This window comes from Camelus dromedarius, chromosome 16 (assembly GCF_036321535.1).
Source record: "Camelus dromedarius isolate mCamDro1 chromosome 16, mCamDro1.pat, whole genome shotgun sequence".
NCBI classification, from domain to species: domain Eukaryota; kingdom Metazoa; phylum Chordata; class Mammalia; order Artiodactyla; family Camelidae; genus Camelus; species Camelus dromedarius.
Window position 1 is genome coordinate 18,534,871 of NC_087451.1, and position 18,259 is coordinate 18,553,129.

Here is an 18,259-nt window from a genome sequence, read left to right on the forward strand (position 1 = left end):
AATCAGCCAGAATGAGGAACATTCTACAGGACAAATGATTTAGTTTCTCGTTGAATCAGTGGGTTGAAAATAAAAACAGAAAAGGGAAGGAGGTCTGTTATGGAAAAAAAGAGACTTAAGAGAAAGGTATGACAACCAAAAGCCATGTGTGGATCTTATTTATTTCTTAATTGGAAAAAGCCACCTGTAAAAAGCATCTTTGAGATAATTGAAAAGACATGAACATGAAGTGGGTATTATGAAATTAAAGAACAATTGTTCATTTTATTGGTTATGATACTACTGGCATGGTGGTTCGTTTTTTAAAGCCCTTATTACTTATAGATACATATGAGTGAGATAACTGATGTCTGGGGTGTGCTTGAAAATGCTCTGGGAAAAAGCTGGGGGGGGGTTATATTGTGATATAATAAGAAATATATATTTGGTCTTTGTCCCAGATTCCTGGCTAAAAAGCTTGTGAAACCCTTGGAATTTCCTAAGTGGCAGGGGTGAGAGGAGTGTCTTTTGTTACTCATAAAAAGCTCCTTTCAACTACATCCGGGTTGATGCTAATGAGGTGACTCTTGGTGGGCCCCTGTGTAGCTTCAGGATTATTCCCCAGGAATAAACTGTGTGTCTGAGTGATGGACATCCACCTGTGACTGTTTAATAGGGAACTGTGGACCCTGTATCAACCCAAATATGCTCTTCTGCCCCGCAGAATTTACAAACACAGATATTGCCCCTAAATTAGTCACTCTCACAAGCCATTTTAGTAGAAGTTCTTCAACAAGCTGATGATACCAATCCACAAAATGAAGCAACTCCTTCACAACTCGATTCCTGGTTTCGGTAGTTTCTTGGTTTTGTCCTCCTCCTGTACTGACAACCTTGGTGACCACAGAGGCCTTAGAGATACTTTCTGTTCTAGCGTAATTTTTCACTTTTTGTGGATAGCTTTGAGGCTAGTGGCCAAAACTCAGACTGACCCAAATCTGACCTTGGTCTAGCATCAACGTCCAAACCAGAACTCTTTTAAAATTTCATTCGCACCATTACAGATAATAACCGAGCGAATCATGGGGCTGTATATTTCACTTTTTGCCCCGTTGGTTTGCATTGCCTTATGCATCTAGTGAAACACCTTCCTGGGAGTTGAATCCAACTCTAACTATCCACTGATGACCTTTATCCTTAGTAACGGCAGCACAGCTGCTTTCCATGCTGTGGATGACCACGTGGCCACTCAGGTATCAAAGTTTCCTCATCTCCCACTTTCTTATCCTTTCTCTTCCCCAACCACATATTTCTGTGAGCCAGGGCCAGTCTAGCAAATCTCAGTTCTGACACCAATTATTAGCTATTTTTACTATCAGCAAATAGATGGGGTTTCATTTCCCCCTTAACACTAACCAATTCTCCAAATATCCTGACACCAACTGAGTGTCCTACAATTCAATCAGTTCTGACACTAAATACCCGGAGTGAGCAGAAGCCCTACAGGTTAAGGGCTTGATCCTACAAGACTGCCCCCACTTCAGATACTAATGGCAAGTCCTGAGCAACTCTGACCAACTGAGTATAAATTGAGCTATCGCATGACCTTCTTCTCAGGTTCCATAATTTACTAAAATGGCTCACAGAACTCAGGAAAACAGTTTACTTATTATTACTGGTTTATTATAAAGGACACAACTCCGGAGCTGCCACATGGAAGGGATGTACAGGGCAAGGTGTGCTGGGGGTGGCCTGGAGCGTCCACGCTCTCTCCAGGTATGCTACCCTGAGTACCTCAGTGTGTTCACCAACCCCGAAGCTCTCTGAATCTCATCATTTAGGAATTTTTATGGAGGTTGCTTGGTGATTAACTTAATCTCCAGCACACCCCTCTTCTTCTACCTGGAGGCCAAGGAGTGGGGCTGAATGTTTCAGCCCTCTAATCACATGGTTGGTTCCTCTAGTATCCAGCCTCCAGCCTGAAGTTAAGTAAGAGCCCACCTAGAGTCACCTTATTAAAATAACCTCAGGTAATGCTGAAAGGGGCTCATTATGAATAAGCTGTCCCTCTCACGTCTATCACTCAGTTTATAGAAGCTCTTGTGCCAGGAATGGGGGATGCAGACCAAATATATGTCTTATAAAATCACACTATCACAGGGAGTAATAATGAAATTGGGAAAATGTTGGTAACTGTTGAAGCTGACTGATGGGTACATAGAGATTCATTATGCTAAATCTTCTGGGCTTTTGTGTATATTTGGAAACTTAGATAATAAAATGTTTATAATAAAAGAGGATGACAGAAAGAGAGGCACCTTATATGCCATACTAAGGAGTCTGAACTTGATTTTTAACTTTTTACTTTGAAATAGTTTTAGATTTATAGGTGAGTTGCAAAGATAGTAGTGTTTCCAAATACTCTTCACCCATCTTCCTTTAGTGTTACATCTTATATAACATGGCACGTTTATCAAAAGTTAGAAATTAGCATTGATATAATACCATTACCTAAACTGCAAACTTTATCAAATTTGTCCAGTTTTTCCTTTTTCGTTGTTTTCCCTGTTCTGGGATCCAATCCATCACATTTAGTTGTCATGTACCCTGAATCTCTTCCAATCTGTTTCTGGCCTTTGCCTTCTGTGACTTTGATACTTTTGAAGAATAGCAGTTAGGTGTTTTGTAGACTGTCCCATAATTTGAATGTGTCTGATACATTCTCATGATTAGACTGAGACTATGGGCTTTGGGGACAAATACTACAGAGGTGATGTGGCCATCTCACTGCATCATGTCAGGGAGCATGAGGTCAACATGACTTCTTATTTCTTCGAAGCCTTAGTCACTTGGTCCACGTGGTACCTGCCAGGTTTCTCCACTGTTTCCCTTTCTATACCTTGTGACAAGAGTCATTAAGCCCGGTCTACAGTCAAGGGGATTTTAAAATCAGGGGAAAGTCACTGAAGGGTTTTAAGCAGGGAGTAATGTTTTGAATGTGTGTTTTAGAAGCACTATTCTTGTTGAAATGTGGTGACAAGACATGGTGGAGTTTGCAGTGGGACTGGACATAAAGTGGTGGATGTGAGCGACCAGCAGTCAGTTGGAGTTGGTTCTTTATTGGAAGGTGAAGGACGGAGAAGGTGAAGTCAAGGATGGCCACGAGATTTCTAACTTGGACACCTGAGTGGCTGAGCTCTTTCACTGAATCTAAGCCAAGGCTTCTGTGTGCTCCCAGGAAGCTGGATACCTCCCCTGCCCCCAAGGGAGAAGCCACTTTTTGTTTCTTGGTCTTGCCTTGCCTCCGGTCGGGTCCCTGACAAATCAATTTACAGGTTAGAAGAAGTGTGGGATTACCAAGGAGGGTCGGAATCCCGAGAAAGAGAGGGGGCAGCCGTCAAGGAGCTGAAAAAGAGCTGGAGGAAAATGTTATCCCTAAATCCTTTTCTCCTCTCCCCGTTGAAGGACCCAATTAAGACCGTTTGTCTCAGTGGTTTCAAACAAGTAATTTTATTTACCTTTTTGTGTTCCGCCAACCATCCTCCCCCTCGGCCTCGCCTGTTACGTGTTGGGAGAGGGGGCGGCCTGCTACCTCTCCGGACTCAGCTCCGCCTGCGGGACCCCCGCCCCGGTTTCTTTTCTCCTCGGCGCCTGCGGGCTGGGGCGGGAGGAGCCGCAGGAGTCGGGGCGGGGGGCGCGGGCCCGGGCGCCGGGCGGGCCGCGCCCCCTTGCGGAGGCTTGTAGACCAGGTGGAAGATGAAGGCGTTGCAGTACCTGAGGGGGGCGTGGCGCCGTCAGGGGCGGGGCCAAGAGGCCGCGATTTCCCAAGGGGCGGGGCTTGTGGGCTCCGAGTTCTAGGGGGTGGGGCTAGAGTTAGGGCTCGGCCAATCATAGGACAGCAGGACCTTTTGAGGGGTGGGCCAGGAGTCGGAGAAATTTTGTGAGCCGGCTCTTAAGAGGGGTGTTTGGACGACGTGGAGACCCTGTAGAGGGGTGGTGAGGAGTGCGGACAGAGAAGGCGGGGTGTGGGGCTGGGGCCAGGACGGTCCCAGGACAGCAGAGACAAGCAGCAGAGACGACGGTAGAGGTGGTGGGCCTTTTAGGATGCACAGCCAGGGAGTAAGAAGGCCTTACCAGGGCATGCAGTTGTCGGCCGCTCTGAGGCGAAAGGGGGAGCGGAAAGGGTTGGGCTGTGGAGGGCTGGTCCCCCCTCCTGTGGCCACCGCCATGGTCTGGTCATCCATCACACAGCCGTACTCGCTGCTCTCAGTGAAGAAGGCCGGCACTCGGAGGGACTGGGGTGGGTGCGGGACGTCAGACACTCTCGGTATAGGCTCCCAGCCCCACGGACATCCCGAGCAACAAGGATCGCCACCCCGGTTGAAAACTGAGGACCCAGGAGGGCCGGGAGCCGGGGAGGCACGAGGCAGCCACAGAGAGGGGCAGGAGGACCCGTGGGCTCAACCCAGGTCTGTGGAACAGATAATGGGGAAGAAGAGACTTTCAGAAAAGGAGGAGGGACTGGGCAGGGGGTGAGAGAAGATCCTCTTTGTCCCGTCCCCCACCTGTAACCGGGGCAGCAAGCTCAGCCAAGTGTCCTTTAGACCAAAGCCGGAGTTATATCCTGTGGGCAGAGGGAGAGCAGGGAGCAGCTGGATCCTGTGGCCTCTCTCCCACCCTCCCCACACTTCTGCCCCAGGCTCTTACCAATAACCAAGTCAGGCTTGGGCCCCTGGAGCAGGTGGTAGGGCCGTGCAGACACCTTGATGTGCAGGTCTCTGCGGCCCCCCTTCTCCTTAGTCCCAGAGTTGAGCCGTGCTGATACCCCAGAACCAGAGCGGACAGGTACTTCGGGGCCATCCTGGGGAGTTAAGTGGGGTGGGGAAGCCACTGGAAGTTAGGGTACTGGAGGATGCGACAGGTGAGACAGGGGAGGGGAGGCAGGGAGCTGAAGAGCAGGGCCCCCCTCAGCCCTTACCCTCTGCAGGGTAAAATGCTGCTGGTCACTCTCGGGGGGCAGGCCGTCACCCACAAACTGCAGCTCCAAGGCCACGTGGGGGAGCAAGACCAGGAGCTCCTGAAGGACAGACAGGACAGATCTGGGTCCCACCCTTCGTCCATCTCCACACCCAAAGGCCCAACCTTCAAGCCCGGAGAGACTTACCCAAAACACCATGACAAGGTCAAACTCCTTCCCGGCCTCCACTACATGGATTTTCAGTGACTGTTTGTTCTGGATGTTCAGCTCAGGGACTGGGTGACAAGCTAGCCATTTCAGAATATGGTCTCCTCCCCGCCACCTGCTGTTCCCTACCAGCTCCCCGTCCCCCCTGCTCCATGCACTCCTCCCCGGGCCTCGGCTCTGCTTACAGGACTGGGGCACCAGGTGGGTGATGACATAGTACACCGTCAGTGGGTAGGTGAGAAGCACGGCCATGGGGGAGTCGAAGCTGAGGCCCCGCCATGTGTAGTAGTCCTGCCATGAGCCTGGGAAGAGTGGGTTACTGGGGACCTGGCCCCAGGCCTGGACCCCAAGCCCTCCAGTCTAATAGCCCCCTTCTCAGCCACCCAGACTGCTGGCCCTGCAGTCCCTTTCCCTACCCCTAGCTCCCTCAGGGCCCTTCCAGCTCACCAAAGAGGCCCCTGGGTGGATCTGGGGGCACAGGAGGCATCAGGGCAGGCCCGTCCCCCTGGAGAAGCTGGTAGGGATCTCCTGAGAGGATGAAAGAAGACGAGCCTGGTGTCAGGGAGATCCACACCTGCCTCTTCTTCTTTTAAAGGAGTTCTGTTCCCTGTGAGAGGGCCTGGGGCAGCAGCAAGAGGACTAGGGGGCTGCCTCGCGATGGGGCTCCTGGATGGGGTGGGTAGGAGTGACTTCTCTGAGGGTTAGGGAAAGGCCCGAAACAGCCCTGGGGCTAGCGGTGGGATTTGGTGCCTACGTGGAGGGGTCATCTAGGACTGGACAACTTTTTGCTTTCCCATCCTTCCCTCTAGTCTGAGGGGCCCATGCCTGGAGAGAGGCCCCATGTACCACGGAGAAGAAGGCTGAGGGATGGCATGCTGCCCCGGGGGTGCCTGGGGGTGCCAGGGCCTGATATCAGCATGCTGAGCTGCATCCAGTAGCCACGAGTGAGGCCCCGCGAGGCCAGGAAGGCCTCCTTGTTAAAGGTTTCACTGGTCACCTCTGGAGAAGGATGAGGGGAGCGGTTGAGGGCCCGGTGGGCAGGATTCCAGACTTTGGCTCTCCTCAGCCTCTCCCCAGGACCCTGGGTCTGAGTCTGGTTTCAGTCAGGGAGAGAACTGACAGTTCTGAGTGTTTACAGTATAGCCCACAGAAGCCATGTAACAGTTCCATGGGTTTTAACATTTGTTAGTCTGCCCATTTTACAGATGAGGAAACTGAGTCTCTAAGAAGCAAAGTGATTTAAGGTCACCAGTTAGTGGTGGAATGGAGAAGCAAGTATTTGATACCTCCTCCCGAATCCTCTAAGCTCTCTCAGGGGCCTACACATTCAGTCCTCAGCTCCAGAGATGCTGTCTCCAGCCCCAGGGGTCTAGCCCCCAGCCCCAAATACCCAGCCATTATTCCAGGGATCTAGACTCCAGCCCCAGGACCCTGTTCCCAGGCACCTGGGGCCCCAGTTCCAAGGATCTGGCCCCACTTCCCCCCTCCCCATCCTGACTTCCTTATGGTACCTGCGGTGTAGGTAAAAGGCAGAGTCGCCAGTTCTCCGGCCCGCTCCATGAAGGCTGCAAGCCTTGGGCACCAAAATTGGTGACTCACATCATCTGGGCACCGCTTCCAGTCGGTCTGGAGACAAGCCTCTCCGCAGTACAAGACAGCACCACACTGGGGGCTGGGGTCACAGTGGGTGGTGGACATCCAGGGTCCGTCTCTGTAGGTCCCCTGTCTGCTGTGCCACTGTCCCACAGCTGCCTGTACGTCACTTGGTCTGTTTGTTCTCTCTCTGCCTATAACAGCTTGGTTTGGTTTTCTTTTTTCATCTTTTTCCCCTGTCCTTCACCCTATCTGTCCACAAGGTCCCGCACCGGCCTGCTGTCTCTCTGTTTGCCTGACTTGGGCTCTTCCTCCCACTGCATCTCTGCAGGCTACTCACCAGGGTGTCAGCTTCACTTCAAAGCTGTGTCTGTGACAAACGTGGCAGGTTCGAGCCCGAAGGGAGGCAAAAGTGAAGCCTGGCTGGGGACCCCATGTCCGCATTGGAGTCTTGGCTAATTTCACTCCCAGTCTGGGGACCAGATTCTCTAGCTCTCTGAGTGGGGGTGGAGACAGCATCAGGCTGGGGGGCTCAGGACTTCAGGCCCCAGGCCTCCCCACCCTTTACCAGGTTTCCATACTTATGCAGCTGGGCATCTCCCACCGTAAGCTGTCGGGGCTTTCGGGGGTCTCCAGAGCCCATGGGGCAGGCCATGCTGTGGCAGAGGAGAGCATAGGCCCGGGGAGCCAGGTTCTCTGTCCCTGAGCCCCTGCCTGCAGTCCCCTGGGCTCCATCCATTAGCAGATCAATGCCCAAGATGGTGCCATGTTTATCTGTCACCAGTAGGAGGCAGGAAAGGTGCAGGGGTGCAGCCTCTGGGGAAGAAGGGAAAAGTTGGGGGTGGGTGGCAGCAAAGATGGTCGGGGTCAGGGGCATCAAATCAAATGCCTGCAAGAGGCTAGGAAACTGAGTGAAGGGGACAAGCCTCATCTGAAGGGGACAGCTGCTAAGCAGGCCCAGCATCTGCTGCCAGGTAGAAATGTGGGCCTGCAGTCGGAACTTTACATCTTCTTGCGAAGGTAGAACTGCAGACTTCTGAAATTTTTGTTTCTTTGAATGTTTAAAGGTTGGCTCAAATTAAAAAACAGCCTTGTGGATCAATGAAAAAAATCCTTTTCAGGCCAGACTGGCCTGAGGGCCACCCATTTGTGACTCCTAGCTGGATTCTGAGGGGTGCAGGAGGGTTGGGCAGGGCACAGGGCAGGGCCAGCCCTGGGTTCTTACCACTTGTCCGTCCCTTCCTCCTCTCAGGCCCCGGCTCCATCTCTGCCCTGTCCTCTCGGCAGCCATCTTCGCCACCTCCTGCCTCCTGCTCAGCCTCCTCTGGCTCCCCTCCAGGACTTGCTTCCTGGGGAGACTCCCTGCTGGTGGGGGCTGGCTCCCCATCCTCTGTTTCTGCCTTCTCCATGCCCACACCCTCCTCTCCATTCTCTCGCTCCTCCTCCCCTTCCTCTCCTTCCTCCAGGCTGACAAAGCTGACATAGGGGCTTAGATCTCGCAGGTGGAGTAGGAGCTCATCTCCCAGGAGCCGAGCAGCTCCCAGGCCAGGTCCAGGGCCTGGCTCTGCCCCTTGTCCCAGGCTGATGCCCACACTACGGTTGGGCAAGACGTGGAGCACCCAGAGGGCAGGGTCCTGGGGCAGCCTTCTGATCTGAGCCTCCAGCTGTCGCCAGCGACCCTCGAGGCTGGTCCGCCCAGCCCCACGCTCTGCCACAAACTTGCGGTACCAGCCAAAGAGGAGGGCGGTGAAATCAAGGAACTCATCCCGGTATCCAGACACAAATTCCATGTCCTCAGGGGCACAGCGCCTGGGCCCACACTGGGCTGAGGAAGGGATAAATAGTGAGGGAGAGATCCTGGTGAGAGTTTAGGGCTGGGTCACAAAATGGGGGCGGGCTGTGTTTGAGGGTCCCTCAGGGTGGAATCTATGGGTGAGTGTTCGGAGTGAGAAAGGAGTTTTCAGGGCTGAGGATGGGAGTTGGGGATGAAATGGGGGCCAGACTTGAAAGTGGGTGATTAGGGTTAAGGATGAGTCGTCAGAAAGGAGATGGTATTTGAGGCTGCAAATTTGAGGCTCAAGCCGTCAGAGGTAGGGTTTGAACTGAGGATGGAGGTGAGGAGAGCTAACCCTATGGGAAAGGGTTTGGTGAGGAGGGAAGAGTCCCGTGGGCTGTGGGAGAAGGGTGTAGGAGCCAGGGCATCCCTTGGGCTTGGATCGGCTTGGCGGTGAGCCCCTCCCCGCCGCTCCTCTACTCCGGTACCTGTAGCCGCCACCACTTTCAAAGGTAAATACCTCGGGGTGGGGCGTGACGTCAGGCTCCCGAGACCCCGGCCCGCTCCCGGGTGGCCACGCCCCCGCGTGTCCCGCGCGGCCCCGGCCAGTGTCTGCGCAGCGGGGCGCGCGGACTTGCCTGCAGCGATCGCCCCGGCCGTGTGACTGACCCCGGCGAGGAAAGGGAGAGCCTCTCAGGGAGGAGGTCCAGCCAACTGACCTGCGGAGGGCGGGGGGAGCTGGCATCCCCGCGCCGAGCTAGATAAGCCCAAGGGACTGTCTTTCGCTTTCCTTCTCCGTTTTCCCACGCTCCTGACCGCCCCCTCGACGAGGCTCGGGCCTGGGCGCGGGGGCGCAGACGGAGGAGCTCCGCCTCCCGGAGTTTCCTGGCCGCCGGAGGCCCGCGATCACGCGGCTTCGACAGTACTGACCGCACTGTCCGTTCGAGACGGTGGGACCCCTGGCAGGGAGGCGCAGCCGCCTCGCGCCCCGCCTCTGCCGGGCCTCTGGCGCTGACGGACGGCCGTGGTCTCCCCCGCTCCCCGGAGTCTCCGGCCCAGCGGGAGAAGGAAGCGAAAGCCCTTGAGAAAAGGTCTGGACGTCAGGCTCCGGAGCCCGTCTGGGAATCAGAGAGGGAGAGGCGGCCTCGTGATGCTGTTAGTCTGGGAAGCCCGGTCCCTCTTGTTGCTGACTCTCCTGATAGCTTGGCTGACTCCGCAAGGTTCGTCTGGGGCCCGGCTCGTGCCTAGATTCCTGAATCCGGGGAAGGGGATGGGAGGCCCTAGGGTGGCGGATTTGAGTTGAATAAATGGGGAGCCAGCGTCCCCAAGGCAGCCGGGGTCGGGAGAAAGCCAGTTGTCTGGGGGTGGGGACAGGCCAGGGAACACCTGAGTCCAGGTGTGATTCTGGACGTATTTGCAAGTGTGATGTTCAAGTTGAGCTCGGGGATGGTACCCTGGGGTCTACGGGAGTGGCTGCAGTGGAGCTGTGGGTTGGAGGCCAAATAACACCTTGTGTGGTCCCGTAAACCTGGGAAACCGCTCTGACTACCTTGATCCTTCTCAGCTGATAGCAACGAGGGCAGCATCGTTGGAAGTTGTCCTTGTAATAGAAGATTTTCTTCCCACTCCCCTCCAAACGGCCGATACATGGGACAACTGCAAAAGCGCCTGAAAGCCTATCAGTGGTGTAATTCCTATGTCAGGTAATCTCACCCAAGCCTGGGAGGGCAGCGCCCCTGGGTGCCTGGAGGACCGTCTGTGGTCAAACTTGAACTCCTTCTGGGAGGACCTCTAGCCCCCTCTTGGGGGTAGGTTTGCCCTGATTTCCCTGTCCTACCTCCCTGGGATTTCCCAGCCCCAGCAGAAAGTGCTGAATCTTGACCGTGACTGCACAGCTTTGGAATGAGGAAAGACCTGTGAAAGGAGTGGGTGGTGTGTGTGGAGAAGGAACTGCTACTGAGACCAGGTTCTTCCTCACAGGTTCCAGCTACCCTTGGGAAGTGTGTGTGGGGGCAGCAGTGACCGGTGGGTCCAGGAACTGATGCACTGCTTTGATCGCAGAGGTAAGAGCTTCCCCGCTCATCCCCAGGCTCTGGCTCCAGGGCTGAGCCTCCTCCACCTTACAATTTTCTTTGCTTCAGCCCTTTTCCCTGTGATACCTCACATTCCTTTTCTGATGGACTTTCACTTTAGTCCCTGTTTACCAGAAATCATTCACCACCACTTTCATGAGTTTTGCCAATTCATCCTATCACCTGTGCTGTAATTTCCCTAATGTTTCGCTTGAAATCAAGGCACTATTTTTATTTGCCAATATTGTATTATGGAAATTCAAAGACATACACAAAAGTTGAAAGATTTGTACAGTGAACATCCATATACCCACCACTGAGATTCTACAACATTTGATTTTTATATTTTACATACATACCTAATAAAGCAAATGTGTTTTATATTTTACAATATCAAGTTTATAGCATTTTAACTATATCTGCTTTATTGCACACCTATCTGCCTAGGCATCACTCTGTTCCTCATCGATCTTTATATTTTTGGTACATTTCCAAGTAAGTTGCAGGTTTGACACTACTTTATCCCCAGACATTTCATCAGGAGAGTTCTTTTTATTGTTCCTTTTTTCTTTTTGAGGTAAATTTTGCAAACAATGAAACAAATAAATCTTAAGTGTACATAGACACTTTTGAAAAACTTCATGGCAATTTGTCCCAAGCAAGGACATCTGTGAAGTCCCAAATTTGATATGTTGATTGTATTTTTCTCCTAAAATAAATACACGACCATGAAGACACAAAGTGTTCTTCCAGGTCCCAGCTAAAGTTGTCTTCTGTAGCATTGGTGGTACTCATAGTGCCTTTCGGCTGTGAAGACCTACAAGATTTCACTTAGTCTTTCTAACTACCTTGGAATTAAAATGATTCCTACTTTACAGCTGGAGAAAATGAATCCCAGAGAGGTCACAGCTACTTGGTAGCAGAGCTGGGGTTCCAGTCTAGCTCTCCCGACTTCTCAGTTCAGAATGCATGCTCACCCCAGTGCTTCCATGCTGTGATTTTCTCACCTCCCTCTCCCCAAGTCTGCCCTCTGCCCCTGCCCCCTTACCTGGCCTTTAGCTATTCCCTTGATGTTCTCCTTGACCCAGTACCCTTCCCTCTAGTTATTTCTTCACCTTGTCCCCTCATATCCCTGATCCATCCCTTCTTGTCTTTTCAGAATGTGGACTTGCTTACACCAGCAGTATGGCCCGCCAGAGGCATTTACCTTCCCGCAGCACCCAGGTTCCTGACCCCATGGAAAGGGCACCTTCAGACACCAGCACCCCTACCCAGATGTACCTGCCAGACACCCTGCAGTCTACCCAGCCGTCCACCCTTCCAGCAGACTTGCTGTCCTCAGACCAAAAGCTCATCCTCACTAACCAAACCACCATGTCCTCTGTGGGCCACAGTCTGGGGGTTAAGCCTGAGGCCAGGGAGAACCAGAAGCAGGGAAGCAAGCTGGAAGAAAATGTGGGCCCTGCAGCTGGGACGTCAGCCATGGTGCCGGTGCTGTCCCTCTTGGCCATCGTTTTCGTCCTGACAGGAGTCCTCCTTTATGTGGTGTGCAAGAGGAGGCGGGAGCGCTCGCCACAGCACTTTCCAGGTAAACTGGGCCTCTGAATGCCTCCTCCAGGGACCCAGAGCCTCTCTGGCCAGGATCATGCCCCCCGCCACCCGCCACCTGTAGCTCTCAGGCAGACAAATATTGAGGTTGTCTGCACCATGGACTATAAGCCAGGGGGAAGACTCAGACAGGCTACGGAGGAGTCTGATGGCCACCTGACCACCCCCCAACCGCCCCCTGCCCTGTCCCAAGTCTTTCTTCACACCACACCAGCTGTTCCTCCTGGGGAGGGAGAGAAGCCACCATGGGCTCAGAGTCCAGTGCTTGGCCTTCAAAGCCAGGCAGTGCTTGGAGCCCAGAGCAGGGTAGTGGAAGATGAAGCTGAGGAGGAAAGTAGGAGACATTCATTCAATTCACAGATCTTTACTGAGCACCTACTGTGTACCTGGTCATATAGTTAACATTTTGTAATGATTCCCCAGTTCAAGGTATGAGCCCTGCCCTCCCTTCACCCAACTTCCCATGGTCTCAAGCTGATCTCTCAATTTCTTGATCTTTTCCAGATTTGCAGCTTCATTATGTACCTGTGGCAGGACACCCCAACGCTTGAGTAAGAGTGTAACCTTCTTGAGAGCCAATTATGATTTATCATCAAATGCATTTAATATACTGGAACAATTACGGGTACATAGTAGTCACTCTCTAAAAATGTAATACGCAAATAACCAGCCACTGCCCTCTTAGAGCTTCCCTCTGTTCATTTTTTTTCTATGCTATAATGTATAGTTGCTTTTTATATAAGATATCTTGGGCAAATTCTGTGTGTAGGTATCTTTAACTACTAAAACTTATTTTTCTAATGATTGACTCTTCTTTCTGCAGACATTGGTCTCATGCCCTTGTCCCTTTACCATGATTCCTGGCTTCAGCTTCTCTGTTGACGGCCATACAATGCCCCTCCCCGCACCCCACCCCACCCCAAGTCTCTCTTCACACCACACCAGCTGTTCCTCCCCCACCTCAGCCCTCTCCCGCTTCTTCCCCTGACCCCACAGTGAGGGCCTGGACTTTCCCACCCCTTCCTCATCAGCAGCTGCCATACAGCCTGGTTTTACTTCCTCAATCCCTTACATCACCCACATATGCCCCAGTGAGAGTTTGAGCTCCTGGTTTTTAGTGTTATTGTTTTTTATTATTAAAACCCTTAGTTCTTCTTTTGTCTTTTCCAGTGGAGAAGAATGTGTCTTCACTGGCCCAAGTCATGAGGAAGTGGGTTGAGTGTCTGAGTCTCCACCTCCCATCTGAGCCCCTCAGCACTTGGTCAAGTGCACGGCAGGAGAACCCTGCTGGAGGAGCCTGGGCGCAGCGGTGGGCAGGCTTGGTCTTTAAGCTTCTCCATTCCCACCTTTTGGCCCCTTGTCCTCTAGCCTCTGACCAGCAGGGCCTGTAGGGGGCAGCCCATGCTCTCCAGGTTCTGTCCCAGGTGCAGGTGGTAGTCTGCCTCCAAGCTCTCATTCCACCTGCTTGGCCTAGTTTTCCAGCATCTGTTCACAGGTTCGGGCCACCTCACTAAGCTTGAGACGAGCATAGTCCACGCGCTTCAGGGCCATCTGACAGTCCTTCCTGGAAGAGTAGCTGGAACCCTCATGGGGCTGCCCTGTGGCAACCTACAGGACATTTAGATTGATCAATGAAGAACCCCTTCCCTTTCCCATTTCCCCAACCAGGCATCAGGTCTCCTGTCTTGTTTCCCTTGAGTTTGAATTTCTTACACCACCTGGTAGCTGAATTACCTACTACGGCACTTAACTTCTGTTAACCTCATCTGTGAAGTTGGGGGTGGGGGCAGTAACTACTACCTAGAGTTGTTGTAAGATTGTATAACACAGGGTGTCTGGCGCATTGTATAAGTTTAGTAAATGGTGATTGCTGCTGTAATGACGTCAGGGCCCTTTCAATCCTGTTCTCAAGAGACAGTCATCTGGGGCGCCAGACCCTTGAGGTCAGCTCATGTTTCTAAGGGAAAGTCCTGTGGCTTTGGTATTGTCTACATGTTCTCTCCCAGGACTTCCCCATCCTGTGGCTCATGTGATGCGACTCAGTGACATACACAGGGACGCCTTTAATTCTTTCCTTTTAGGGGAAGAAACCAGCCCTGGAAGGGAGGGATCATCCAGCCCGCTGGTGAAAGCTCTGCCTAGGACTTCTGAAAGCTAAGGTTAAGGCAGAGTGCTGAGGTGGATGCGTAGCACGTCCCACCACACACACACCTGAGTGAGATAGCGGATCTGAGCCGACAGCTCCGCCTCCACGTGCTGCACCGACGCGGTGAAGGCCGCTGCCTGTCGGTCTAGGAGCCGCTCGTTGGTTTTTTCCTTGGACAGTTCCAAGATCACTGTACCTACCGGGGTGGAGAGAGGGCGGGGCTATCCGGTGACTGCCAGTGTAGCCCCGCCACAGGGCCAGCCCCTCCCAATCCTGCACACACTGCGTGCACTTAGGATCCCTCCCAACCCGGATCCCAGTCTCCGGTCGGCGCATGTGCACGCGGTCGGTCTTGCTCTCGCTCTCGCTCCCGCACCCTCTCCAGTAGTATCCTGAACCTGCATTCTGAAGAATGGCTCCGATTTCCCGCTCGATGTCTTCCAAGGCGCGTAGTCGCTCGTTCGCCAGGCTGTAGGTAGCCATTGTCACCCTGGCAATCCGCGGGATTTTCTCCTTTTGCGAAATGAGACGGGAAGGTGCCCGGAAGCGGCTGACGGTTTGCGCCCGCGCAGAAGGCGCCTATGGGCCAACACTACACTTCCCAGGATGCTCAGCGCGGCCTCGCCTAGCCCTGCTCTCCTGGTAAACTACAACTCCCAGAGTCTCCTGCGCGTGGCCAGGTCTGCGCCAAGCACCGCGTGACCACCTGGGGTAAGAGGCAGTACCGAAATACTCCCTAGGCTGAGGCCGTTCAGAGCTGTCTTCACGACCGTCTTGTAGTCTATATTTAATTCGTTCTACGATAATTTATTGAGCGTCTGCTGGGTGCTAGTTGATGATGGCTGGAGCCCCGGGGTGTTTCAGCCTGGACAGCCATGGACAGCCATGGACCCTCTGTTTGCTTATCCCACTCCGCCACCTATCGGGGCCTGGGGAAAGCTTGATTTGATGAGTGTTAACACTGTTCGCCCTAGCGCTTCCCCTCGACAGGAACCCAGCTGAAACAGACGCTTAGAAGCCAGCTCCTTTCAGAGCTTATTGATTGCCTATTATGTGGATACAAAGGTGAAGGAGGTGCACTCTCACGTGACGATGGAATAGATGTTTTGTTAGAGATACACCCAGGGTGTATCTCTAGGAACACGGAGAAAGCATTGTGGGAGGAAATGCTGCTTGAACTGAATCTTAAGGGTTAACCAGGTGGATGAGAGGTTAGTGTGGAAACGGGAGAGACGCAGACAAGCTCGTGGTGCCGTGACGGGGGCTGGCATATTGAAAGTCCAGCCAGGGGTTCGTTGGCTGGAGAGAGTGTGGAGTGTGGCGGTGGATAGTTGTGCGTGGCCAGACCAGGAAGAGGCTTGCAAGCTAAGGAATTTGGACTTTATTTTGAAGGCATTTGGGAGCCTTTGTAGGATTTTCAAGAAGTGTGTTCTGACCAGCTTTACCTTTTAGGAAGGATCAATCTTGACAGTTTATGAAAGATTGAGAATGAAGCCAGTTTGCACAGCGTTAGCAAACGAGCAGACTTTCAGTTACACTTGAGGGATCTAGAGTTTAATTTCACCCCTTTCCCAAATCCTAATCAAATAACAAGGAGATTTTATAAAGGGGTCAAGGAGAAAGAGAGGAGTTAATAGCAAAACTCTAAATAGAAACTGGAAGACAGAAGGGTACGTGGTAACTGATTTAGCAGTGAAGTGGTAACTAAGCCGGCAGTGAAGAAAGCTTAGAAGCAACTTGATTTACCCTGAAATCAGTGGCATCCCAGTACAACTAGGCTGTAGGTGATATTAGAATTAGGAAGATTATTTGAAGCAGTTAGACACCACCCCCGTCCCCTCGGCAGTCGCCTCATTTACTCCATAGATCTTAGCAGATTCTCACCCCCAACTCATCAGATTACTGAGGTCATCGTTGTTGTTGTTGTTGGAGATGGAAAACAGAATCTTTGGCATGGAGGGCACCTGGGCGTGATTGTACTGAGAACAGAGATTAAGTGAAAGTTGATTTTACTGAGTGGTGGTTTCTAGAACTCTGGCAGGCAGGTCAGAGACTGGAAGACTCTTATCTAGGAAATTTGACTCTTCAGAGAAAAGACCAGGGGTTCTTCAACAAAGCAGCTAGCCAGGTCACCCCATAGTGAAATACACAGTTGTTAAGTCCCAGCTGTGTCCGTAGATCTTCTAGTCAACTTCTTAGTACCTCATCCTTAAATATGAGCAGACAGAAGAGAAAGGATTTCTAGATATTTGAAGAAATTTTCTAAGATGAAAGGCAGAGAGCAAAATAAACAGGGAAAGAAAAAATCCACACACACACCCCTTAGATAATGTAGAGTAAAACTTAAGGGGAAAAAAAAAGAACCTATTGATGCTCTTGGGTAAGAGATGCCAAAATAAAGGACTGAACTCAAGGAAACACACTTGAGAAATAAAACCATGAGGGTAGGAATGAGAACTAGGCAAAAGGGTGGGAAAAGAAATCGAGGCACTCTCCCAGCAAGTAAAGCAAAAGAAAAAAGATGGCGTAGAAGAAGGAAAAGGTAAGAAAATTAGAGAATCAGCCCAGGGGGGTTAAATTCTGTAAGAAGAGAACAGAGAAAACAAAGGGGAAGGAAGGACTTGCACTTCCAGAAGAAAAGAGCTCATTCAGTGTCCCGCATCAAGGCACGTCATGAACTGTCAGAACACTAGGCTCAAAGAAAAAGGTCTTGCAGAAGCTTCCAGAGAGAAAACAGACCACATGCTATGGATCAGCAATCAGAAGGGCGCTGGGCCTCTGAACAGGAACACTCCACAGAGAAGACGGTGGAGCAGGGCCTGCAACATTTTAGGGGAAAGTGATCTCCAATCTGGAATTCTCAACTCCGGCTGTGCTAGGGTGAAGGTTGAAAATGCTGTGACTCAACAAAATAGAACTTTTTTTTTTTTCCTCAGAAAACAGTTCCATGTGCTCCACAAATCACACAGAGACCAAGGCCAGCAGTGCGGCTCTGCCATCCTTTAGGGTCTGATGCTCAGAAGTACAGTCTGCAGGCCAGCAGCATTGGCATCACCTAGATGCTTATTAGAAATGCAGAACCTCATACCTGCACCCCAGTGTTCATAGCAGCGTTATATACAATAGCCAAGACATGGAAACAATGTAAATGTCCATCGACAGATGACTGGATAAAGAAACTGTGGTGTGTTTATACAATGGAATACTACTCAACCATAAAAAGAATAAGATAATGCCATTTGCAGCAACATGGATGGATCTGGAGATTGTCATTCTAAGTGAAGTAAGCCAGAAAGAGAAAGAAAAATACCATATGCTATCACTCATATGTGGAATCTTAAAAAATAGAAAAATGAAGACACTAACGAACTTACCTACAAAATAGAAACAGACTCACAGTAAATAAACTTATGGTTACGGGGTGAGGGAAAGGAGGCAGAAAGGGGTAAATTGGAAGTTCGAGGTTTGCAAATATTAACTACTATATATAAAATAGGTGAACAACAAGTTTCTTCTGTATAGTGTGAGGAACTATATTCAATATCTTGTAATAACCTATAATGAAAAAGAATATGAAAAGGAATATATGTGTGTGTATGTGTATGACTGAAACATTATGCTGTGCACCAAAATGGATACACTGTAGAGTGACTGTGCTTCAATTAAAAAAAAAAAAAAAGAAATGCAGAATCTCAGGCCCCACCACAGACCTACTTTACTGTGTTTAAAGATCTCCGGTGATCTGCATGCCCAGTAAACTTTGAGAAACACTGCTTGGGGGCATTGCTGTCTGCAGTGTCAGAACTGGGTTGCTGCCCTCCCTGGGTTGCAGCTGGCAGGAAGGCAGAATGTAGACAGGAGGCACCCCAGTCTCAGAGGTCTGGCCAGGGAGTGGCCCATGT

At 51.5% G+C, this 18,259-nt stretch overlaps 3 protein-coding genes across 10 annotated transcripts; 1 reads left to right on the forward strand and 2 right to left on the reverse strand.

Moving 5' to 3' along the window:
- Positions 1-3,090: 3,090 nt before the first annotated feature.
- On the reverse strand, positions 3,091-9,525 carry LOC135323215 (zinc finger MYND domain-containing protein 15). 8 transcript variants are annotated; one of them, XM_064495144.1, is made up of 13 exons: positions 7,983-9,519; positions 7,339-7,573; positions 7,098-7,253; positions 6,676-6,836; positions 6,011-6,163; positions 5,612-5,692; positions 5,350-5,466; positions 5,144-5,232; positions 4,958-5,056; positions 4,687-4,840; positions 4,545-4,603; positions 4,114-4,274; positions 3,091-3,753 (listed from the first exon to the last, which is right to left on the reverse strand). In XM_064495144.1, exons 1-13 carry the CDS (start codon positions 8,545-8,547, stop codon positions 3,582-3,584), a joined length of 2,202 nt encoding a protein of 733 aa, XP_064351214.1. In that variant the 5' UTR covers positions 8,548-9,519; the 3' UTR covers positions 3,091-3,581. The 8 variants fall into 8 exon arrangements, 7 of the variants coding, with proteins under 7 accessions (XP_064351214.1, XP_064351210.1, XP_064351209.1 ...); XM_064495140.1 differs by having other exon boundaries at positions 4,958-5,466; positions 7,983-8,582; positions 9,251-9,521; XM_064495139.1 differs by having other exon boundaries at positions 4,958-5,466; positions 7,983-8,582; positions 9,052-9,521.
- A 3-nt stretch (positions 9,526-9,528) lies between these two features.
- Positions 9,529-13,012, forward strand: CXCL16 (C-X-C motif chemokine ligand 16). Its single transcript, XM_010994681.3, has 5 exons — positions 9,529-9,751; positions 10,096-10,234; positions 10,512-10,594; positions 11,763-12,191; positions 12,716-13,012. The coding sequence occupies exons 1-5, from the start codon at positions 9,682-9,684 to the stop codon at positions 12,760-12,762; spliced, it is 768 nt and encodes a 255-aa protein (XP_010992983.3). The 5' UTR covers positions 9,529-9,681; the 3' UTR covers positions 12,763-13,012.
- A 310-nt stretch (positions 13,013-13,322) lies between these two features.
- Positions 13,323-14,936, reverse strand: MED11 (mediator complex subunit 11). The gene is made up of 3 exons (XM_010994682.3): positions 14,756-14,936; positions 14,423-14,553; positions 13,323-13,819 (listed from the first exon to the last, which is right to left on the reverse strand). Exons 1-3 carry the CDS (start codon positions 14,838-14,840, stop codon positions 13,682-13,684), a joined length of 354 nt encoding a protein of 117 aa, XP_010992984.1. The 5' UTR covers positions 14,841-14,936; the 3' UTR covers positions 13,323-13,681.
- Between the last annotated feature and the right edge of the window lie 3,323 nt (positions 14,937-18,259).

Bases quoted from the DNA above. Each gene is read 5' to 3' on its own strand.
- LOC135323215 (XM_064495140.1), bottom strand. From the start codon at position 8,547: ATGGAATTTGTGTCTGGATACCGGGATGAGTTCCTTGATTTCACCGCC. The intron at 7,254-7,338 runs GTATGGAAACCT...ACCCCCACTCAG, and splicing joins GGAGATGCCCAGCTGCATAA to AGAGCTAGAGAATCTGGTCC. The intron at 4,841-4,957 runs GTAAGGGCTGAG...TTAACTCCCCAG, and splicing joins AGCATTTTACCCTGCAGAGG to GATGGCCCCGAAGTACCTGT.
- CXCL16 (XM_010994681.3), top strand. From the start codon at position 9,682: ATGCTGTTAGTCTGGGAAGCCCGGTCCCTCTTGTTGCTGACTCTCCTG. The intron at 9,752-10,095 runs GTTCGTCTGGGG...GATCCTTCTCAG, and splicing joins AGCTTGGCTGACTCCGCAAG to CTGATAGCAACGAGGGCAGC. The intron at 10,595-11,762 runs GTAAGAGCTTCC...TTGTCTTTTCAG, and splicing joins GCACTGCTTTGATCGCAGAG to AATGTGGACTTGCTTACACC.
- MED11 (XM_010994682.3), bottom strand. From the start codon at position 14,840: ATGGCTACCTACAGCCTGGCGAACGAGCGACTACGCGCCTTGGAAGAC. The intron at 14,554-14,755 runs GTTCAGGATACT...CCACCCCGGTAG, and splicing joins AGCCATTCTTCAGAATGCAG to GTACAGTGATCTTGGAACTG. The intron at 13,820-14,422 runs GTGTGTGTGTGG...AATGTCCTGTAG, and splicing joins AGATCCGCTATCTCACTCAG to GTTGCCACAGGGCAGCCCCA.